We start from the raw sequence: 22,920 nt of genomic DNA, 5'->3' as shown, positions 1-22,920 counted from the left end.
CTGAGTAATGAGGGGCAGAAAGTTGGGAAAGAGAACCATATTTGGGTTAATCAACACAAAGGTGGTCAGAGTAACCAAAGAAGAGATGATCATGAGGGGGTGGCATAAAAATAAGACATATGTGGCACAGTTGTTACTATCATCTGTGGTATCTAGCAGAGCAGTGGGTAGAAATGACTTGGAGTTCCAGATAACTGAAAATATTCTGTCAGCGAGTGACACCAAGGGTGTTTAGTGGGGAAAGGAGAGTTGGGTGATTAATAAAGAACTAATCAAGGAGAGTGATGACTGATAATAGACGATTGCAATACGCCGTTGAAATGAGGTTTGAAATGCACAATATATAGAGCGGGATGCACAGAAATCAGACTGAAGGGGAGTCAGAAGGCTGCTAATGTGGAGACTCAGAGCTAAAGGACTGAAAAAGGTGCTACAGAATTTTTGAGAAAAAAGGGTGACGCTGCCAGGTTAGAGAGAGAGGAATGGTCAGCTGAGTGTTGTTTTTGTACCAGAGACATTACCACTGCTGATCTTAAGCACTGTGTGTAAGTGTACGATACGGGGGACAAGGTAAATAGTGAGGTAATGCAGAAGAGAGCCTTAACAGAGAGAGCATGGATTTAATAATTAAGAGAGTGATCCTGGGAAGTAGAATGAGTGTAGGAGTGTAGAGTGCAGCATTAAGAGGTTTAGCAAATGTCCAGCGAATAGTTATGATTTTAGATGAGCAGTATGGTGCACAGTCATTTGATAAGAATAAGGATTGAGATAAAGGTGTGGCTGTTTGCAAGAGTAGGCTGTTTATAGGGTGAGTCGCTGAGGCTGGGGCCGAAGTGAGTTGAGGAGGATTTGGAAGAGTATGATTTTGATTGTCAGCGTGGGGTGTCTAGCGCCTGAAGATTGTTATATTGCAAATGGACTTATTTTGTAGCAGGGACACAAATTGAGCTGGGAATAAAATGCCTGATTTGCAGTGTAAACTTACACTTTTGTCTCTGTGATAGTGAAGAAAAGAAGCAATTCATGCTTAATCTACTGGAATGAATGAAGTGTTTAGTGGCAGATTTGAAAGAACAGAAGGAATGGGGTAGAGGAGAAAAGGCAGACCGGAAGTTGAGATGTGAGACAATATGTGGTAGTAGGTAAAGCAGGTATTCAGACCGTCCTGGGATTTTGGGGATAGCTAACTACAGGAGAAAGATAAGTACTATGGTGAGGGTTAACCCGATGGAGATACCTGTGAACCTTCTGTAATGCACACAACACTAAGGGGTTGATTCCGATCAGCCGGTCGGTAGGGCACCGAATCGGGTCCGGCATTAGCAGATCTGATTCGGAGGCTGAATTTCCGTCCTAGTCGTACACGGATCCGGACGGCGAAGTACGATGCGAACAAGCGCGAAATCTCTGTACGAATCGTTTCCGGTCCGAACCGTTCCGTACGACTCGGTCACAAGCAAACCGTGGCGCGCAATGGAGACGTTTCACGATCGAGCTAGTACGATGCTCGATTCGAACAGCCGGATCGAGTTGGAGCATTTGGCTCGCAATAGCTCCCGGAGTTGGGCTTTGGGGGTCCACGTCAGACCCCCTGTTAACGGCAGTCTTACGACTCAGACACAGGGGAGACCCATGCGTCTTCCCAACACAGGCATGTACGGTGCGGATGGCACCAATGCGTACCCACTGTAGGGGGCGCACTTGTCCGCGACTTACCCATTCAGTCAATGGGAGCCCATGTACGCGCCGTACGACCATCTCCCATTGACTTCTATGCTCTGTCCAGGGATCACTTTAAGGGAGAGAAGAGAGGCCCTTCTATCCACACCACATGCCCCCCCCCCCCAGGACTCGTAGGCACTTTCATGTATGCAGGGGTAAAAACAACGCCTCCCATGCATTCTCTTTGGCCCACCAATCTTGCATGAGATACCCAAACACAGATGCCCTTTGTGAATCATAACTTGAAAATTATGCAGGCAGGTATTTCTGTGACTACACTGGAGCCTGGCAAGACGACATTGATTGATGCCATTGTTTTTACTTCTCACCCAGAATCGCTGTCCTTCATCCAGCATGCAGTTCTGCATTTCATGGAAAGCCTCATGACATTCAGCATATAAACCAACCCATAGGCATTTTTGCTGTATCTCCCACCACGCCTGCCTTCTTCAGTATGCACTTTGTGTAAGTAAGAAGTGTCCTGCTTCTTGGACGATGAATGATGGATACCTTTTTTATTCTCATTTTTAATTGTTGATTTATATATGGGTGCTGTAAAGTGATACGTCAATCCTAATGTCATTCAGTTAAAACAAATATTTTAAAAAACTAATGTACAAATAATACCTTTGCAAGGTTGGCGAGACACGTCTTTCTTCGTAATCGTTTAACAAAAACAGTTACTCCTATGAGATAATATGGGAGATTAAAAAGAAATGGATCAGTTGAAACATAAATGAATATTAAACAAAATGAAATTCTTTTACAAACAATCTGTCATTTAGATGGCAGAAAAAATCTCCAAGTAAAGTTTGTAATCAAGTTTACGAAGAGAATGATGGAAAAAAATCAAAAGGGGAAACAAAATACATCACTCACAATTAAACACACAATGCTGTACCGCACTCCTTATTTTACATATAAGTTGGCCTTTTTGACCTTTGGATATAGGTATTCAAAGATAATCTAAAATGCAGGTAATACGTTTTGGCCCTATTCACCATATATACGCAGGTATTATGCAGATGTGTGAACACCTAGATACATATGCAGCCAGTTAAACCACTTATGGGCACCAGCTGACACGTGGATGTAGTGGAAGTGTTGGCGTAAGTAAGGCTACAGCACTTAGTATAGAAAAGCAGTCATCAACTGGTTTATGGTTGAAATATAATGCAGGTTTTCGGGGTTCTGACTCTCCTGGAGCTTTGCAGTTATTTATCAGCTGCAATTTGGCTAAAGTATGATGTATTATTCAGAAATTAGGCTCTTCAATTCAGTTGTTGAATATGTGATACACCCAAAAATAGATGAGCACATGGGTGGATAAATGTAAGTAGAAGGCTGGAAAGTGAGATGACTGTGAGTATATAGATGCCTACAATAGAGCCTGTGTGGAATAAGTATTTTATGAGTAAGAATTTCAACCCTACTCTGTCAGTGGATGTGACTAACAGCACGCTTACTACGTGACTCTGATGTAGCGCAAAATCCATTTTTCATTGTAGGGGTGCATTACCCGCTCATGGGTCCTCCTCGTCCCAGTCCATACAAAGTGAGGCAGTCCTGCCTCCAACCAGCCAATCAAAACGGCAAAAACCAAGAGTCAAAGGTCATATAAACCCCTCCCACCCACTGCCATGCCTGTTTTTTTCTTGCTTCGACGGCGATCGAATCGCTGGTGCTCCGTGTATCCTGTCTACTGGTTCCTTGTTCTGTGGAATGTGTTGCGGTGCAGAGAGATTTTAAAACAAATCCTACTTTGTTAAAGATCTTTCATTGTGCTGTTGGCTTTGTACTTTTTTTTCTTGTTTCTGCACGGCCGTTCCGATGCTACGGTCGACCGCGCTCCTGGACCTGGGTTCAGGCCCCTCCCCGCGCATGTGCTGGGCTGGGGCAGGGAGCTTTCCTGATGTCCTGGCCCCGGGTTGTTCCGGCGCTGGAGGTTTCCAGCAGTCTCCGGCCCTCGCGGCCATGGTGTGTGTCTATGGCTGTGGGTGGGGACTGCAGGGCTGTCCTTTTGCTGATTTTCCAAGTCTCTCATCTCGAGACTTGGTTGATTGGGGGCAGTTTGTCATGGGAGTTGCTGGGCACTTCCTTTTTTTGTGTTTGGAGTTTTCCTGTGCGGTTTATTCTTTTTTCCTCTGGCCCTGAGTGCTGGGGCTTCCTCTTTGGTGCCTGCATTAGTGGTGTCCGAGCTGCTTTATCTCCAGGACCTGCTGGGGTTGACGTTTTGCAGGTTTCTAGGACCGATTTGCATGTCCAGTCTGTTGGTGCCTGCGGATGATGTGGTGGACTTGGCAATTCCCCTAAGGGATGTACCTCCGGGACAAGATTCTTTAAGTCATGCTGGTCCATATTGGGAGGTACTTAGTTTTAGCCCCACCTCATTTTTGGGTGACAGGTTTTACTTCCTGTATTGTTCTTCTGTGGTGGATGACCTTACCTTCCATGCTGTCCTGAGGGATATGCTGTCTAAGAAATGGCTTGAGGTTGATATGCAGGGTATTCTTTGTTTTCTCTGGAAGCGGTATCGCCTGGCAGACTTTGACACCTTGTTTCCTAGGGTTCCCGAAGTCAGTTCTCTTTTGTCATCTAAGGCTTCTCATTTTGGGGAGGTCCTTCTGTAGGATTTGAGAAGTTGTTTGATTGTTTGCAGGTTCAGGGGGACACTACTCCTGTGTTGGCTCTGATGGAGGTTTTGGCACTATTCCTCTCGGATGTGTCTTTTGGTTCTTAATGGGCATTCTCATCGGCTGCCAGGGCAGCGGTGGCTGGAAAGAGGTCTCTCTGGCCAAAGCTTGGTGCCTTGGCGCTGATCAGACTCTTTGGTCCATTGCCTGCCTTTTTGTGGGTCCCGGCTTTGTCTTTCTCCGGAGGCAGTTTCTGCGGGGTTACTTGTCTTTTTCCATGTTCTGGAGTTTTTGGGTACTCTGTCTCCTTTGCGGCCCTTTCATGGTCGGGCTCGTGGTCAGGGGGCTGCGTTCCATTGGTTCCCGGCCTCTCCTGCGCCTGCCCCTGGTTGTTGGTCACTTAGTGTTATGCCCTAGTGGAGTCGCCGTAGCTTGGTGGTTATGGTTGCGGTCTCTTCCTCGAGGTGTTGTGTGTTCCTGTCTTGGAGTTTCACTGGTTGTGGGTTCCTGTCTGCTTTGTTGCACTGTTGCTAATTTGGGGGGCTGGGCTCCTTTGTTCCTGGTTCATTTGTCCGGTCTTATTTCCAACTGGTGGGGCCTGTCGGTCATCGGTCTTGGTTACCGGATTCCGTTCTGGGGCCATCCCCCTTTTGGACTGTTTCCAGGTTACCACATTGTCCATAGGCCCCATGTTGGGATCTGCTATGTTCTCTGGCATTGACCTGCTTTTTCCACAGGGCACTGTTGTGCTGGTTCCCGTGGTAGTGCAGGCCCTGGGGTTCTGTTCATTTCTGCTCCTGGTTCCGGCACCCGTTGATTCCTTCCGCTCGATTCTGGGTTCTCGGGCTTCGTACGTGTTGGTGCGGCTGGGTCATTTTGGATGACCCTTGCAGTCCGTCATTCCCCTCAACCAGGTGGGCGATTTTTGGCTTCCCTGGATTTGGAAGTTGCCTGCTTTTCCATTCCTGTCTATCCGGCGGGTCATCGGTTCCTCGGTTTGCGGTGGACGTGTTCAATTACCGGTTTCTGGTGTTGCCTTTTCGGCCTCTCTACTGCTCCCCAGGTTTTTCCAAGAGTAGGCTCCTACTGTGGGGGTTTTGCTGAGTCTGGGTTTCTCTGTGTTTCCCAATTTTGCTTTTGTCTGGTTTCTGATGCCACCTTCCTTGGGGCTCTTCTGGTGGTTGTGGCGTCAATGGCACTGTTCCAGGTTGTGGGGTTCATGTTGGATCTGGCCTTGCTAGTCTGGTTCCTGTTCGGGGACTTTGTTTTATCGGAGGCCTGTTCATCGCTTTGGGGGGCTGTTTTTCTCCTTCTGGCTCGGTCTCTACCCTGTTGGCTCTTCTGCGGATCCCGCTGGGTAGCCCTTCTGCGCCGACTTGGGATTATTTGCAGGTCTGGGGGTTGGTATCTGTCACCACAGTTGGGGCTTCTTGGGCTCGCCTGCGCCTCCGGTCCTTGGTGGTTCTTGTGTTGACTCCTTAGGGAACCTTCCCATGTGGGTTACATGGCTCTGGTTCCTCTCCCCTCTGTTCTGGTTCCTTTTTGGGCCTGGTGGCTTTGCTCTCCTGACCAGATTCCGTTCTGGGCTGTCGTCCCATGGAAAAATACCTATGAGAATGTGGCCTGATCAGATCGCATGACCTGAAAGGAATCATGGGAAGACACCTGTGATATTTGGAGTATTGCAAGTAGGGAAAGAGCCCACTTCTTCTTCTCTGCCTTTGAGAGAGAGAATCTTAGAACAAGCTCTGTCTCAGTAGCTTCATGTTACTTGACCCAACTGAAGTGGAGAGACTGACACCTTCATCTATCCTGTCCTGAATAATGCTTAATTGGGGATGTCATGTCAGTGCTAGTGTAGGAATAGTTTAATGCTTTATCTTCCTCAACCCTTGATGCAGGGGGAATTGGATTCCTGTTCCCTGATCTTTTGCATCCTGATTCTTGAATTGTCTTGTGTATGCTGCACCTCCTTAACCTTATTCGTAGGTTTGGCTTTATATTGGTTCAAATGTATTTCTACACCCTCATCTTGATGTGTCTGTATGTTCAGTTGTATTTGGCTTTTTAATAAATTAACTTACCTTTTTTAGTAGTTTGTGATTATTACGGGCCTAGAGAACTACAACTGCATTGATTGGCATTGTTACTTAATTTCTCTCTCCTCCATGCTCTCATGGTGAGAAAAAGTACAATCAACTTGAGTTTGTAGAGCAAATTTAGAACATGTTTTCACAGCTCCTTCAACTCCACAAGCCTTTTGTGGACAGTATCCCAAGCATTAGTGCCTTCTAAACAATACGGCCTGCTTGGACTGTCAGCCATGCCTTAGGTCATTATTGTCCGTATCCTGTAGTGACATGTAAAAAGTACAAGAAATTACATGATCCGCTAACAACACTCCAACTTGTAAATTTACAAATGATAATCATTGTTGATTCACTTTTTTCAGATATCTAGGGACTCATGGTGAAATAAAGTGAATCTGAAAATGGCCTTAAACTGAAAATTGGCCCCACCTCCTCTACAAGGTGGCATCACATGCTGTACAGGCTTTAGGATAAGAACTATGATGCCACAGAATGTCTACTCCTCACTTTGTCTTTGTATTCTCAGTTGTCACTCTTCGATTTGGACTACATCGTTCGTGATCTCACAACCTCAGCCATCTTATGCCTTCACCAGCAAAGGCCCATGGCTCAACCACAGGATCCTCAGCTGAACCTAAGTCACTGTACAGTCTCTGCAAAACATTTTTATTCTTAAAACTATATTCAGGAGACATACCCGGTATATGGTATTTGTCCCCTCCACCCTATGGCTTGCCCGGATGAATATGGTTACTGACAGCTCTGGAAATTGATGGTGGACTTAACAAGTTGTTGCTGGTCGTGGCGGTCGCAATCAAGAAAGAAAAGTGGTGACATGCTGGCCCCAAATAGAGGGACTTCCAATGCAGTTATGCTAGTGGACCCCAGTGGTGGCTCTTCCACTGAGGCGGAGGAGCATCACACTACTGCTTTTAAGCAGTGTAACTAAAGGAAAATTAAAATGATAATAACTGAATGTTATTAACATTTTATTTGTTCCTGCTGCTTTGTGGCCAGGGCCAGCACTGCTCTCAGAGCAGCGGGGGAGTGGTTTGCCCACTCCAAGTGCGCATGAGTGCTTGGCCGTCTCTCCCGGGCCAGCCAAACAGTCATGTGCACTTTGCATGTTCTTCATGCAGGCTGCATTACAGCCTATGTGGGGAACATGCCCAGCCCCCCATTCCCTGGCTCAGAGCCGAACCACAGCGCTTAGACCAATCACAACGCTGCATTGCAGAGTTGTGATTGGTCTGGGGATCCTGGGTACTTCCTGGTTCCTGCTCCGGCCGAGTCCTGATGCCAGAGAGGAGAGACCGGAGAGATGTGGAATGGATAAGGAAAGTTTTTATTATTTTACATCCACCCTCCACACCACCCCTGAACAGTGCCGGCCACCACTGGCAGGCCCATATTGGTGGCCCTCAGCAAAAGGTTTCTTATGGCAGTCAGCTGTTTCTCCACTGTCAGAAAACTAGCACTTGCCCTGATTATAAATGAAGTGAATGAAATTGCAAGCGGGTGAAACTGGTTATCTGATGGTTTACAGTGGATGTACAACATCTAATACATTCTAAATGACCCCTTTATTGTGATTTTATGTTTATATTGATTATTAGGTCTGACAAGAATTCATGTAATCAATTTTTTGTTTATTTATTTTGTTTAATAATAAGGAATGGTATCTTACCTGTAATCCCAAATCTCTTTCAGGGGAATCTCCATTGAAATCATAAGCACTGAATAATCCCTCCCACATGCAGGGATCCCAGAGCACTTTTCATAATGTCTTCTTAATAGTAGATGTTAGCCTTTCTTCAAGAAGGCCTTGAAATACACCTTTAGACATACATTTTGTGCAGCCTGTAAGAAAGGCTATAACGGCAAATTTCTTCAGTTTGCATTTAGGAAGGGGTAATGAATACATATGTACATATAACTTTAATGCCAATGAAGTGGGAAAAAGTGATTTGAGTACTTAAATCTCTTTCACAAAACCTTTTTAAAAGTAAAACGATGAAGGAAAAGACAGTGTAGCCTTATAGGCTGCTGGTATGTAAATATATAGAAACAGTCTGTGCGCCTTTAAGGGCCAAGAGGGTACCAGTATCCCATCAGGTGGCAGTTGCTTCAGTTCTTTTTGGCAAAATGTGGCACTGTTAGAAAGGTCCAATAGGCATTTCTGTGATTTCCACATAGGAGGAGGGAGGGCTGCTTATGATTTCAATGGAGATTCCCCTGAAAGAGAACTTGGATTACAGTATAAAACTACTCCTTTTATCTCAGCGGATCTCCATTGAACGTCATAAGCCCTGAATAGAATAGAAAACCCACCTAACCAAAGGGCAGTAGAAAAACAGAGGCACTAGCAATCGACCAGATTATGCAAATGCATTTCTCAGTGAAGCCTGTCCAATAGTGTTTGGTAGAAGAGTGAATAGTTCTCCATGTGGTCGCTTTACAGATCTCAGTTTTTGGAATATTTCTCATTAAAGCAGCTGTAGCCACTTTCCCTATAGTGGAATGAACTTTAGGTCTACCAGAGAGAACCATATTTAATTTCTCATAGCTTAATAGAATGCTAAACCTGGGCATACTCATCAACAATGCATTAACCATGCAAGACCAAGTGCGAGCACTGAGCGGAAAAAGCTTTGCCACTCTAAAACTACTAAGAAGACTTTTCTCATGTATCCCCTTAAGCTGCAGAAAGACTATTACCCAGGTATTACTTTCTAGTAAACTAGATCGAGAACGCGCTCTATGTGGGCGTGCCCGAGTATCTTTTCTCCTGACTGCAAGTGATACAGAATGCCGCAGCCAAGCTGGTCTGTAATAAAAGCAAATACAGCTCAGCACCTGAATGTCTGAGGGAGCGCCATTGGCTACCTGTGCAACAAAGGGCCAAGTTTAAGTTCAAATGTCCATATTGAACTAGCTTAAGAGCCATGCAGAGGAGAGGTTGAGGTGAGCAATCTGCCCTCCAAATTTCATGAGAAGGTCCGGTCTGCACGGCAGCTTCAGATGTTGACGCTCCGAAATATGGAAAAGGTCTGTGAACCACCAATGCCAGGGCGACTGTGGAGCAACCAAGATCATTCTTGCTTTCTGAGTAAGACAACTTGATGAGAACTGACTGAATCAGGGGGATCAGAGGAAAGGAGTAGAGGAATTTGCCAGACCAGGCAATCTATAGGGTGTTCCCCAGTATCCCTGGTTGGAATTACGTCGAGGCAAAGCCGGAGTATTTTTTGTTTTCTGCAGTGGTGAATAAATCTATATTTGGAGCGGCCCACACATGTGGTTTTCCTGAAGGACTCTGCTTAGGGAGTCTGTTTAAACATTTTGAACACCTGGGAGATGAGCTGCAGTGATCCAGAGGTCTCTGGCTAGCAGCCTATTTCACATTGTCTGGACTTCATGAGACAATGGTTTGGCCCATGTTTCCCCTTGCATATTGAGGTAGTACATGGTTGTCGTGTTGTCTGTCTGAACAAGCAGGGATTGCATCTTGAAGGATGGGAGAAAAGCCTTCAATGCTAGGTGAACTGCTCATTGCTCGAGGAGATTAACATGATAAGTCATCTCTCTTGGTAACCAAGTATTTGATATTTGATATTTATTAATTTATAAAGCACCCAAATCACCCCATAAGGGGTATCTCCGCGCTAAGTACCCTGGATTTGAAGGTAAACCATTTGCGCACCCCATCCTAACAGAGAGGCATCTGTCACTATTGTCTCAGACAGAACATCCTGTTGAAATGGCATCCCTTGAAGCAGATTTGTTGGAGAGCACCTCCATTTCAGAGACTGCTTTGCTTTGGGTGAGAGTGTGATCTTGTCCTCCAAATTTCCTGAGTATTGGTCCTATTGATACTTGAGAAATTCTTGTAGAGGTCTCATGTGGAGACGGGCATTTGGAATCAGAAAAAAACTCAAAACCATCGAGCCAAGAAGAGATGGCACTAAGCTCACTGTGGGGTGAGAGACTTTCATGAGAGATTGACACTTCAGATGGACTGATAACAGTCTCTCCTCTGAAGGATAAACTTTTCCTTGCATTTGGTCGATAGTGGCACCTAAGAAATGTAGGGACAGAAGCAGAGGTTGATTTGCTGTGGATGACATCCTATTAGCTGGAGAAGATTGCTTGCCAACGGGTACTGCCCTTTGGGCTTCTTGAGGTGTTGATGACTTGATAAGCCAGTTGTCTAGATACAGGCAGACAAATATTCAAAGTTTTCTGAGGTGTGCAGCTACCAAGTAGCCATACACTTTGAGAAAGTTATGGGGCTAATTTGAAGCTGAATGGACGCACTTTGTGATGGTAATGATCGTGACCTACACAAACCTCAATCAATCAATCAATCAATCAAAGCATTTATATAGCGCACTACTCACCCAGAGGGTCTCAAGGCGCTGGGGGGGGGGTCCGCTACTGCTCGAACAGCCAGGTCTTGAGTTGCTTCCTGAAGGCGAGGTGGTCCTGGGTCAGGCGGAGGTGGGTCGGGAGGGAGTTCCATGTCTTGGCGGCGAGGTAGGAGAAGGACCGTCCCCCTGTGGTGGCTCTTCGGATGCGGGGGACGGCGGCGAGGGCGTGGCCGGTCGATCGAAGCTGGCGTTTGGGAGCGTAGAAGTTGAGGCGGATGTTGAGGTATCCTGGGCCTTGGTTGTGTAGGGCTTTGTGCGCGTGGGTGAGGAGTCGGAAGGTGATTCTCTTGTTGACCGAGAGCCAGTGCAGGTCTCTCAGGTGTCCGGAGATTTAGCTGCGACGGGGGATGTCCAGGATGAGTCGTGCTGAGGCGTTCTGGATCCGCTGAAGTCTCTTCTTGAGTTTGGCGGTGGTTCCGGCGTAGAGGGAGTTGCCGTAGTCCAGACGGCTGGTGACGAGGGCCTGGGTGACCTTCTTCCTGGTCTCGGTGGGGATCCACCGGAAGATCTTACGTAGCATGCGCAGGATGTTGAAGCACGGCGAGGAGACGGCGTTGACTTGTCTGGTCATGGAGAGGGAGGAGTCCAGGATGAAGCCCAGGTTGCGTGCATGGTCTGTTGGTTTGGGTGCGCTGCCTAGGGCGGGGGGCCACCAGGAGTCGTCCCAGGTGGAGGGTGAGGATCCCAGGATGAGGACTTCCGTCTTGTCCGAGTTCAGTTTCAGGCGGCTGTTCTTCATCCATTCGGCTACCTCTTTCATCCCTTCGTGAAGGTTGGCTCTGGCGGTGGCGGGGTCGTTGGTGAGGGAGAGAATCAGCTGGGTGTCGTTGGCGTAGGAGATGATGTTGAGGTTGTGCTGGCGTGCGATGTCTGCGAGGGGGCTCATGTAGACGTTGAAGAGGGTTGGGCTGAGCGAGGAGCCTTGAGGGACGCCGCAGGTGACTTCGGTGGCTTCAGATCTGAACGGGGGGAGGCGGACTCTCTGTGTCCTTCCGGCGAGGAAGGAGATGATCCACTCCAGTGCCTTCTCCTGGATTCCGACGTTGCTGAGTCGATGCACTAGTGTACGGTGGCAGACAGTGTCGAACTTCAAGAATTTGCAGTTCTTCTGGGCTATTGGACTGTGAAAGTATGCATCCTGGAGATCTATCGAACAGAGCCAGTCTCCCTGGTATATTTGGGGACAGACCGGATGCACTGCAAGCATTCAAAACTTTTCTCTTCAAATCCATTTGTTGGATAGTTTTAGATCAAGAATGTGTCACAATTTGTTTTTGCCGATACCCAAAGGGGATGATGGATGGAACACTTGAGCAAATCAAACACTCATCCCCAGTCAACTGATCTGGGTTTAATCCATCATCATTCTTTAGCTCACTCCGCCTCACCAGTTCAGACATGGCCATATGTAAATCAGTCTGACCCTGTGCCTCATGGGAACGGTCCAGCCCGAACTGCCAAGCCATGTCTTCCCTGGACCGGAAACAAGCATCCTGTGACCGGTTTCGGGTTCATAACCCTCATCAGCCAGGCTATCTTGAATGCAGTGGCAAAGTGAGCAAGGGACTCACGTCTGAGCATACCCTGCCAAGTTAGGGTGAACAAAGCGATACCAAAGAGGATGATGGACGGAGCGCTTGAGCAGGAGCCCAACTATAATTGTACTGGATATAAGCAGGAACCTTCAGGCTTATACAGTCCCAAAATACATTTGGAATTGGAGACAAAAAGTTTGGTTGTTTTTCCTGGAGGATTAGGCGGGTTACACTGTCCTCTTTTCCTTCATCTTTCTCCTATTAAAAAGGGTTTGTGAAAGAGATTTAAGTAGTGAAAATCTTTTTTTCCATTTAATTGGCCTTACATTTATATGTACATATGTAGTCATTACCCCTTTTCAAATGCTATCTGAAGAAAACTGGCCACTATAACCTTTCTTATAACCAGCAAAATATTTATGTTGTGTTTTTCCAGGGCTTTCTGAAGAAAGACGAACATCTACACTTAAAAAGGAATATTATGAAAAGTGCTATGGGATCCCCGCACTTGTAGTGTTTATAACTAGCAATAGAAATCTCCTGAGAATTTTTTTCATGCTTTGACATTGCTTGGATCCGCAGTCCATAAAGCCCATTTATGGATGGATACATTGTTCCCTTTGCGTTCCCACTCAGTTTGGGTGGAGGGGCATCAAGAAGGTATTTGGTTCGACCGCAGATGAAACATAATGGGTTACTTGTAATTGAAAGCGAGTAGTGGCTGCTTAAACGGACCCATGCTGCTTAAAAAGAAATAAAGTTTTCCTGTTTGAGAATGCAACAGACACGGATGGCGGTCAGCTGCTCCTTGCAGGCTGTCATCCCTGTGTTTGTACCCAATGACAGGTGGCCACAAATAGCGAATGCTTAATTAATGCTTGTTAGGGACGTCGTTCTCTGACCACCTGCAACGGGAGATTTTGTGACATGGCCTATTAATACAATGGTGCATCGGAACATTCAAATTAGGTTGCAAAATGTCAAGGCGCAAATTGCGACCACTATTTGTGAACTGCCACTTTGTATATCGGGCCCCTCCTTCTGTAAATCAGGAAGTTCTCCCACTATCATACTGTCTCATCCGAGGAACAGAGCTTTGTAAATGAAAATGTTTGTACCAATCAAAGAATACCACTGAGCCCACTGCCTCTCCATTATAGAACAAATTGTTTTTTTCCACTGCAAGCAACAAACTACTGGCCGACCTAAAAACTAAATGAAATGGTTACAATATGGCATTGTCACTTTAGAAATGTCTTTTAGCAAAGAACAATTATACTTATTAGTGAAAACTTACCTTTGTGTTTGGAATTCTGCACTACTGTTGGGAAACCTTCTAGAGCGGTGAGAAGCCATATTCTAAACCTTTTGCTAAACAATCTGGCTGTCTTCAGGTACTGAATCGACACATCTTCCAAGAAATCATGGAGCAAAATGTTTTCAATTTCCTGCAATACGTTTCGACCATTGAGACAGAAGGCAATGGCTGAATTTTATATACATGCATCAGACACTAACAAGAAAGAACATGTAATCTTTAAAAAGATAACATAAAAATTGCTAGTGGTAAATGTGTGCTACACAAGATTGTTAGCGGCACTAATGAAAAAATTAAACCCATCGAATCCATAAGAATTGTAATAAAGGTGTTTTAGCCATGGGTGTGAAACGCTCTGGCACCAGGGTTTAAAACTAGAATCATGGTTACATTTGTGCTGGTAATTTCAGAACCCAAAACCTGTAGGAGCAAAATTAACAGCAGTAAGAAAAGTAGCCCTATGGAGATGTATAGGAGATGTATAGGAGCATATGGAGCGCCAGGTCAGATTCATGTGTGTGTTAGGCATCAACTTCTCAAAGGAGGCTTCAGGGGTACTGGAATTCATCGCCACACATAGTGACAATCTCTACAGCCAGAAACTGGGAGAAGCACAAGCAAGCTACTGTTCATAGAAAGGATCATGGAGTGAGTATATGCTGCCGGGCGTAGCAGTCGCACTGTAAAAGTTTAAAAAGAAAATGCATGTCAAATTCAATTCTGGCTGCTGCAGCTTAAGTAACATGGCAAGGAAAAGTAAAAGCATCTCCCCTTTCTGCTGAAGATGAAAAGGCAGGATCTACCATGAGCCGCAAGATGGAAGACAATGAGACTGAAAAGAATCCCACTAGTGTATTATGTCAGAATTATATGACCTGCATGCATGTACCCTGTAAGGAAATGCTTTAAGACCACCTGCAGCAGCAGTCAATGGCACCTGGCACATCTGCGGATCTGTTCTGTGAAGTAAGTGCATAATCTATGTTTTACTGAGTCAGGTTTGAGATTTTACTGCAGTACAGGGCCAGCATAACTAGAGTGGTAGCAAACACCTCCATCTCTGATGATGTGAAGCCCCAATATATAACTCGAACTCTGAATAACAGCAAGACTTTCTATATTGTACTCCATGTCATTACCACCCTGCAGGCTAAAGGCATCTGACTTTAAGAAGTAAAAGTAATGCCTCACCTTTGAAGCTACTTCCCTGCAATTACACACCTCAATGGGCAAAGTCAGGGTCATACAATGATTGTAGGGCTGCACTGAGGCTTAAACAGTATGGATTAGTCTCCTATGATACTCTAGAGACCCCCTGGGTCAATGGGTGGGGCACAGATGTGACTTTGGGCAGGTGTTACCTGGGGAGCAATATAACAGCATTTTGTGAAGAATTTTGGAGGTGGTGGAGGTGTTAATTAGGGTACGGGATGGCTGCACAGCTGGTGTTTTTGCCAGGTGTTGGAATTAAAAGTTTTCTGTGGAATATGAGGGTTATAAATGGAATTATATATGAGATTTGGCAGGGTTGATGTGGTATTGTCATGGGCTGTTTTGCCAAATGTTTTCCATCAACTCCATGTATTTCTGTAATCCATTGCTTGTGACTGACTTTATTCAGTTCATTGTGCAGTCAGTAAACGACCTATTGCTCCCAATAAAACCTGCAGGCACATTTTGGGATGAAGTGCTGTGTGTAAGACCGTGGTCAGTCTGTATACGTGCTGACAATTCGTATTTTCTACCTTTTATGTTGTGTGAAACATGTCATACTCTTCATTTTTTTTTAACCATACTTCATTGGCATTTAATCAGTATTAATACAAACATTGCTCCATTCTGAGTAGATCCTTAACATATATGATTGATAATCTGTTTCATTCGTGGTCTCTTATTGTCAATCTTCTCAAGGAGTAGAACAAATGCCTCCTCCCCTCCTTGTGTTGCAATGGAACAATTGATACCTGAGGGCAGCCTGCTAGCAGCTGCTCTTATGTGTGGGTCTCACCGGTCGTGTGGTGTGGTGCCAGGTTTTTGACTGAGTTAGATCTGGTGTCCCCCCAGTTCATTTTCCAGGGCCGCCTCTGCTGCTCCAGGAGAGCCCACCTCGTTAACGTCCTCCCGTCCAGATGCTACTAGTTCATCTACTAAGGTTTCCCAGGATTTTGCCCTTTCCATATTGCCCATTCCCCATCTGGCTTCTCGAAACAATAGCTTGCTTTCTGCACCCACCCATCTCTCTAGTTCCCTTCTCCAGGTGACAATCTGCGGTCCTCTCAGGCCTTCCAGTTTCTGGCTATCTCCCTCTTGGCTAGGACATAGGCAAGGTCCTGAAACTTCCCCGTCACTTTTTTCTTGACTGTATGTGGAAACCACCCCAAGAAGAAGTGCTCTGGTGTTTGTGGCAGCTCATTATCATCAAGTCGCCTATTACCTGCCGTATGTCCCCCAGTAGGTCTGTAATAGGGGGCAGTCCCAGAACATGTGGAGTATGTGCACCTCCCTTAACCCGCATCTTGGACGGGCCGCCGATTCCGCGCCAAAGTACCTCCTAATGCAGGCCGGCGTTAAATATGCTCTATGCTGTACATAGTAGTTAATTAATTTAAAACGTGCGTTCCTGGACGCCTTTGGTGTGTGTTCTAGAATTTTCTCCCATTCTCTCTCTGGTATCTGCTTACCGAGGTCTTCTTTCCAATGAAGTTTCAGTCACTCTAATAGCTGCTGTACATCCTTCTGTATGGCCTTATATAGGCAGGACACTGTTTAATTTCTTCCCGCTGAGAGCGCAACATATTTGCACCCCGCTAGTGCTCGCGGCTCCGCGCCCCCTCTCCTCCAATGTATCCTAATCTTGCTTGTCAAGGCCCTATGCTTCAGGAAGTGACCCCCAGGGATGTCATATGCTGCCTGCAGGTCCTCGAAGGGTAGGAGCATGGAGTCTCGGTATAGGTCTCCCATCTCTCTCTGTCCTGCTTCAACCCAGTCTTCTAACCCTGCCCAGTGTCCCCCTGAGGGAGATATCGCAACGTTGTCAGTGGTCCGTCAGGGGAGTAGGGAGTCGCAGCGCCCACTTTCCTCACCTACCTGGACCAACAGCGCACAACTACCTTGGTAGCAATTGTGTCCGCTGTAGTAGTGCGGCAGACTCGTAAAAGGATTTTTGCCAGGTTGGCAGTGTCTGGCGCATCTGGGCAGCATTCTCTGTCTGGATTACGATCTGCCGCTAGCCATTGGATCAGCCAGTATAGCTGTGCAGCTAGGTAATAGCTCTCAAGGTCAGGCACCGCCAGCCCGCCCCCTGCTGTAGGACGTCGCAGGGATGACAATGCTAGTCTGTCTGCTTGTACCCCAAAAAAAGGACGTGACCATTGAGTCTAATTCTTTGAATATCACCCGTGGGATCCACACTGGCAATGTCTCAAAATAATATATTAGGCGTGGCAACGTTACCATCTTCAGGACCGCCACTCTTCCAGCTACAGAAAGCGGGAGTGTGCTCCAGAAGTCCATTGCTGCTTTCGCCGACCTCACTGCCTTGCCCACATTACCTTCCAATAGGTCTGTTGCATGGTGGTAAATTTTGACTTCCAGGTATTGTGGGCAGCTAGGTTCCCACTACAAGCTATCCAAAGTAAGCGGCTGGGGGTGGGGGGTGTGCCCGGGTTTAGCAGATACAAGCTGGATTTTTGCCTGTTGATGGCGCCCGCCCAATGTAGCTCACCCACTGTGTCGTGCAGGAAGATCAGGAGATCGTCCACATATAATGCTATAAAATGTTGGCCTGCTGACATCTCTAGGCCTCTGTAATCTTGGCCACTCCTGGCCCTGCACGCTAGCGGTTTCAGGGCCAGAGCAAACAGGAGGGGGGAAAGGGAGCATCCCTGCCTCCCTGCCTCGTTCCTCTCTCCACCTTCTGCATAGGCGAGATGACTCTTCCAGTGCGCACACGTGCTATAGGAGCTGTGTACAGGAGCTGCACCCATTTCAGGAATCACTCCCCCAGGCCCATCTTGACCAGGACTGCGTATAAATATTGCCACTCTAGGCTGTCAAATGCCTTCTCTATGTCCACCGCGAGCACTGCTGCTTCTTGCTTGTTGCACCCTTCGGAGTCCATTAGCGCTAGAAGTCGTCTGATATTTATGGCAGTGTTCCGCCCGGGATAAATCCCGCCTGGTCAGGGTGAACGAGATGAGGCATATGTGGCAGTAAGCGAGCCGCGAGGATTTTGCTCAGGATTTTATGATCCATGTTCAACATGGACAACGGTCTGTAGGCCGTGTAGTCATGGGGTTCCTTTCCTGGTATGGGGATAATAAGGGCCTCCCTGGCACTGTCGGGTATCTCCGCCAATTCTCGGGCCTTCTGGTACATTGTAGGCAGGTGAGGAGTCAGCTTGTCCACATACGCTGCATAAAATTCGGCAGGCAGGCCATCTGTACCCGGCATTTTATTTCGCGCCATTCCCTTGATGGCCACCGATATCTCCCGTTGAGTAATATCAGCCCCTAATAGCTCTGCAATTTCAGGGGTCAGGCATGCCAGTGGTAGACCAGTCAGGTAGTCCCCCATATCTGGCAGCTCACATGTGCACATTTTTGTATAAAGTTTGGCGTAGCAACATGCAAAGACCTCGTTAATCTTTCCCAGCGCAAAATGTCTGATCCCCCATTCGTCCTCTATTTCCACTAGGGTGGAGCCCCGGCTCACCGGGTTCATCAGCCATGCCAGGAGCGATCCGGACTTGTCCCTTCCTGCATTTGTGCGTTCTAAATATTTCTTGTAGTCAAAGCTCCTGAGCCTCTCCGTTTGTTTTGCCACCTCTTCCTTGGTATCCAGTAGTGCCTGTTGGAGTCTGGGTGTCCTGACCTCCTGCGTTCCACCTCTCGGAGAACTGACTCTGCCCCCTCCACTTCCCAAATAATGATCCTCCTGACTCCTGTGGCGCGTGTAATGCACTGGCCCAGAAGACCACCTTGAAAGCATCCCAATCTGTGGTTAGGGATGCCGCTGTCCCGGTGTTGAGTCGGAATTAATCCGTTATCTCGCCCATGATCTCCTCTCTAAAGACCTAATCCTCCAGTGTATCCGGGCGAAGTCGCCACATAGGGATCGCCGCTGGAAGGTGCACCCATTTCAGGGACATAATCAGAGGATTATGGTCTGAAATTGTGCGTGTCAGATATTCTGGTGACGGGACCTGTTGTTGAGCATCTACTGAGTATAATAGGGCATTTAGTCGCGCGTGCACCTTGTGGACTGCTGAGAAATAGGAGTAGTCCTTGCTTTGCGGGTTCAGGGTTCGCCATGCATCTAACAGTCCCCAACTCTGTCGCCAAGTAGTGAACGCATGGGACGCACGCATTGCCTGGGAGGTTGACAGTGGGGGGTGGGATCGGTCCAAGAGCACGTCGTCTACACTATTGAAGTCACCCACCACTATAACAGTACCAGCGAGGTATTGTGCTAATTTGTGGCTTAGAGTAGCAAAGAATGCAGGCTGATCTACGTTTGGGGCGTATACACTAATCATGGTAATGTCTCGGCCTTACAGCCATCCCTTTTTGGCCACATAGCAGCCCTCCGGGTCAACTACTGAGTCTAGAAACTGGAATGGGACTCCCGCCTGGACCCACACTAACGCCGCTCAGGCATCGCCGAGTAAGTGGTGTAGAAGAGCTGCCCTCTCCATCTCCTGTGTAATGCCTGTCCCTCCTTTTGTGTTAGGTGCGTTTCTTGTAGAAGAGCTATCTGGGCTCCCCGTCTTCTGATGTATGAGAGGACTTTATGGCGTTTAGTCATAGTGTGCATGCCCCTGATATTCCAGGTCATGTATTTGTAGTATCCGTGACAGCCATTCTCAAGTATTACCGTGGGCTGATCCCCTCCCAGGCTGAGTGGCACCCACTGCGCCCATCTCCCAATAGAGCCTACATGGTATCCAACATTCTGCAACCCAGTGTTCCCCCCCAATACAACAACAAACTTGTCCCCGAACTCCCACTCCCCCGGATAAGCAGGACCCCCCCATCCAAACTAGTTTAGAAAGTCTACAAGCAACTGCGTTTAGGTTGGTCAGTCAGTCCCAGAGGTTGGCCAGCCATTGAAACTCTCCCAGTCCCTGCAGCCGCCATCCCCCTCTGCACCATCCAAGGTCTACCCTACAGCACTCCCCCTTAGTTACCCCAGTACCTGTATGCAACAGCAGGAGCACCCCACCATATTCAAGTCCTGCACATCCCAGTCCGCCAGACCTCGCCGTTAGATGATGCCGTCTGCTGTCTGCGGCCTGACACTCGGAAGCAACTCACTCTGTGCCTCAGAGTCACTGGACCCACCCTTAGAGCCGATGCCCTCCGCATGGTGTCTGTCTTCGGGAGGGTTCTGGCTCCGCACCCTACCACTGATCTGGGCAACCACTTGCATCGCGTTCAGCCACTCAAGCTGTGTCTCCTCTTGCGATGGCGCCAGAGACTCCGTCCCAGCCCTCCGAGTCCTGGAAAGTGTTTCTCGTCGTCCTCTTTTTGCCGGGTTCCGTGGTGGCTCAGCTCCGTCATGGCGGTCTAACCAGTCGGAGGCCTCTTGCGGGGTTTTGAAGAACTCTGCGCCCCCAGCTGTTACCACTTGGAGCGTGGCCGGGCTGCATCACATATTGGTAGTCCAGTTGACGCACCTCTGCTTCACATCCCTGCAGGACTCTCTTCGCCGTTGCACCTCCCGCATAAAATCTGGAAAGATGTGTGCACTTGCGTGTCTCCTTTGAGGCGTGCCTGTGTCAGGATGTGATTTCTGTCTTTGTAATGTAGTAGTTTCGCTATCACCACTCGTGGCAGAGCTCCTGGCAGGGGTGGCCTCACGGGGACGCGGTGCGCCCATTCTAGGGAGAAGAAGTTCGATAATCCGTCTGACGCTATCTCCTCTTTGAGCCACTTCTCAAGGTAGGCCGTCATGTCGCAGCCTTCAATTTTTTCTGGTAGGCCACGAGCCGCAGGTTGCATCTGCGTGATCTGTATTCCGCATCTTCAGCCCTGTCCTCCAGTGTCCGCACTTTTGTTTCCAACAGAGCCGTTCATTGTTTCATGGCAGTGAGTGCCGATATTGCTTTTGCCAGTTTTCTAGGGTCCTCACAGTTAAGCCCCATGTCCAAGCTCAACGAGTCAATTTTACTTTCCAGACGCTCACTGGATGTGGTGATAGCTTGTAAAATATCCTGTAGTGTGTGCACTACAGGGTGTACCCTCTGCTGCGAGGCCTGTCCGCTCTCGTCTGCAGGTGCATTCATGGTGGGGTCTTCTCTATCCTTCTTTTCGGGGGGTTTCCCCATGTTGTCTTCACATCCTATGGTGCTCCTGGTATTGCGCGCACTCATGGGGTGCCGCAACTTGTCTCCACCTGTCACGTCCCTGTATCCTCCAGCAAGCGCTCACCTGGATGCCTCTGTGCTTCACTCGCCTCTCAGGTCGATGATGGTGCCAGTCGCTGTGCGATACACCGAATGTTTTAGGCCCAGGCGTGAGGCACCACTCCAGGCCCCCTCTGCCCTCCGTCTGCAGCATCTGCTGTCCCAGGCAGAGACCGGGTCACTCAATACTCCTCACCGGGCAAGGTCTTCTCTGCAGGCGTGTGCGTTATCTGGTCGTGTGCCCGAAAGTCTTGTGGGGGAGAGGCAACGTGGTCTTCGCCTCCCCTTCCAGCGGCGCATGCGGGCCCGGTGTCCTCCTCACGTCGTCCCCGTCTGGGCCCACTGCTCCACCGACACACACACTGCCGCACTCGCTCCAGGCGAACGTCCCAAAGGGCCCCGCAAGCGCTGCTCCTCTCCTTCCGGTTATATGCTCTGTGGGGCCTGTCCTAGGGCATGCAGAGAAGACCTTAGAAAGCCCTCCTGGGGGGCCTCCAAGCCGGGCACTCTATCTTGTACCGGAGTTGAGAAGGAGGGAACGAACACCCCAGGCCTCGGGTGAGTCTGCGCTAGTCGGTCAGTTCTGGGCTCGCCGATAGCTATGCATCAGTCACGCTGTCACCTTATGGCTGTGCTCCACTTCAGGCGGCGTGCTCGGTTCCTCAGATGCACTATTGAAGGGAGCCTATCTGGGTTCCCCCAGCCCATTGCGCCGCTCATTGCAGGGGGTGGAAGGGAGGGCACCCCAGCACTTGAACCTCACACTGCGTTGCAGACGGCCGGCACTCGTTCCGCCCTCCTTGGCTCCCGCTGAGCGCCGCCATCTTGGTTCTACGCTCGGCTGCGATCACCGCAATTAACTTCTGGTGGTCTCCAGCTGCGAGGGAGGCTTGCATCTTCCCCAGGGCACTCCAGCTCCTTTCTCAGCTACCAGGGTGCGCTGTGCGGCACCGTGCTCCGTACGGGGGTTCAGGATGGTCTTTCATGGCGGCTGGCTGACGGGAGCTCACGGTTTGAGCTGCTCACTCCATTGGCGCCAAGCTAACCCCATGTCATACTCTTCATGTGCTCCTCATCTGAAGAAGATGCTATTCAATCAGCTTGTGCCATGTAATGCCTATCTTAGGTAGATGTGTGTGGAAGACAAAAGGAGGTCAAACTAAAAGTCATCGTCGGCATCGTAACTATAGTTTATTTTAGACAGATCATCATCTGCAAAGCTGTTCGCACACTTTAAGTAATGCAAACTTAAAGACAACAGAAAAAAAACAAGAGTGATAAAAAAGAAATGCCATATTTTTTAACATTTGTAAAACAAGTACCCACTTGAAAACATGTGTTAATATGGTCTTAAAAATACAGTCAACAATTTAAACTGCTTGACCTAAGCAACTGTAGACAAAACTTTGTTGACTCATATGTACCTGTCTTGATCTTAGGAATGGGAACCCATCATGTAAGCAATCTTATTGGTCCATGCTCTTGTTCATTCATTCAATTTTTTTACAAGTTAATCTTCAGTGAACTTCAGACATGATACATGCACTTTGGGCCTTATTACGAGTTTGGTGGTGCGGGAGCGCGACCACTCAGCTCTCGCGCCGCCAAATCCATGTAGGAACTGCCCACCAGATGAGGAGTTTTCTCCTGTCTGGCTGGCTCATTTTTGGTGCTCCCACGGCGGTGCATATGAAATAGGCACAGCAAAGGGAACGGCAAAATCAGTACCTGCATGGTATGGATTGCTACAGTCCATGGCGTGCAGGTACTGGTGTGCATGTACACAG

General features: G+C 48.0%; 1 protein-coding gene across 1 annotated transcript in view; it reads right to left on the bottom strand.

Moving 5' to 3' along the window:
* The window catches only part of RFX8 (regulatory factor X8), a 954,619-nt gene that overhangs the window by 498,627 nt on the left and 433,072 nt on the right, over nt 1–22,920 (bottom strand). The window contains exons 9-10 of the mRNA XM_086933389.1: nt 13,708–13,858; nt 2,350–2,408 (exon numbers count right to left, since the gene is read on the bottom strand). Coding sequence (XP_086789515.1) covers nt 2,350–2,408; nt 13,708–13,858 — 210 coding nt within the window. The remainder of the gene's footprint in view (nt 1–2,349; nt 2,409–13,707; nt 13,859–22,920) is intronic.

The sequence above is a fragment of the Lissotriton vulgaris genome, chromosome 8 (assembly GCF_964263255.1).
Source record: "Lissotriton vulgaris chromosome 8, aLisVul1.2, whole genome shotgun sequence".
Lineage (NCBI taxonomy): Eukaryota > Metazoa > Chordata > Amphibia > Caudata > Salamandridae > Lissotriton > Lissotriton vulgaris.
The sequence above is the reverse complement of the archived record's forward strand: the minus strand, read 5'-3'. Positions and strand labels throughout refer to the sequence as shown.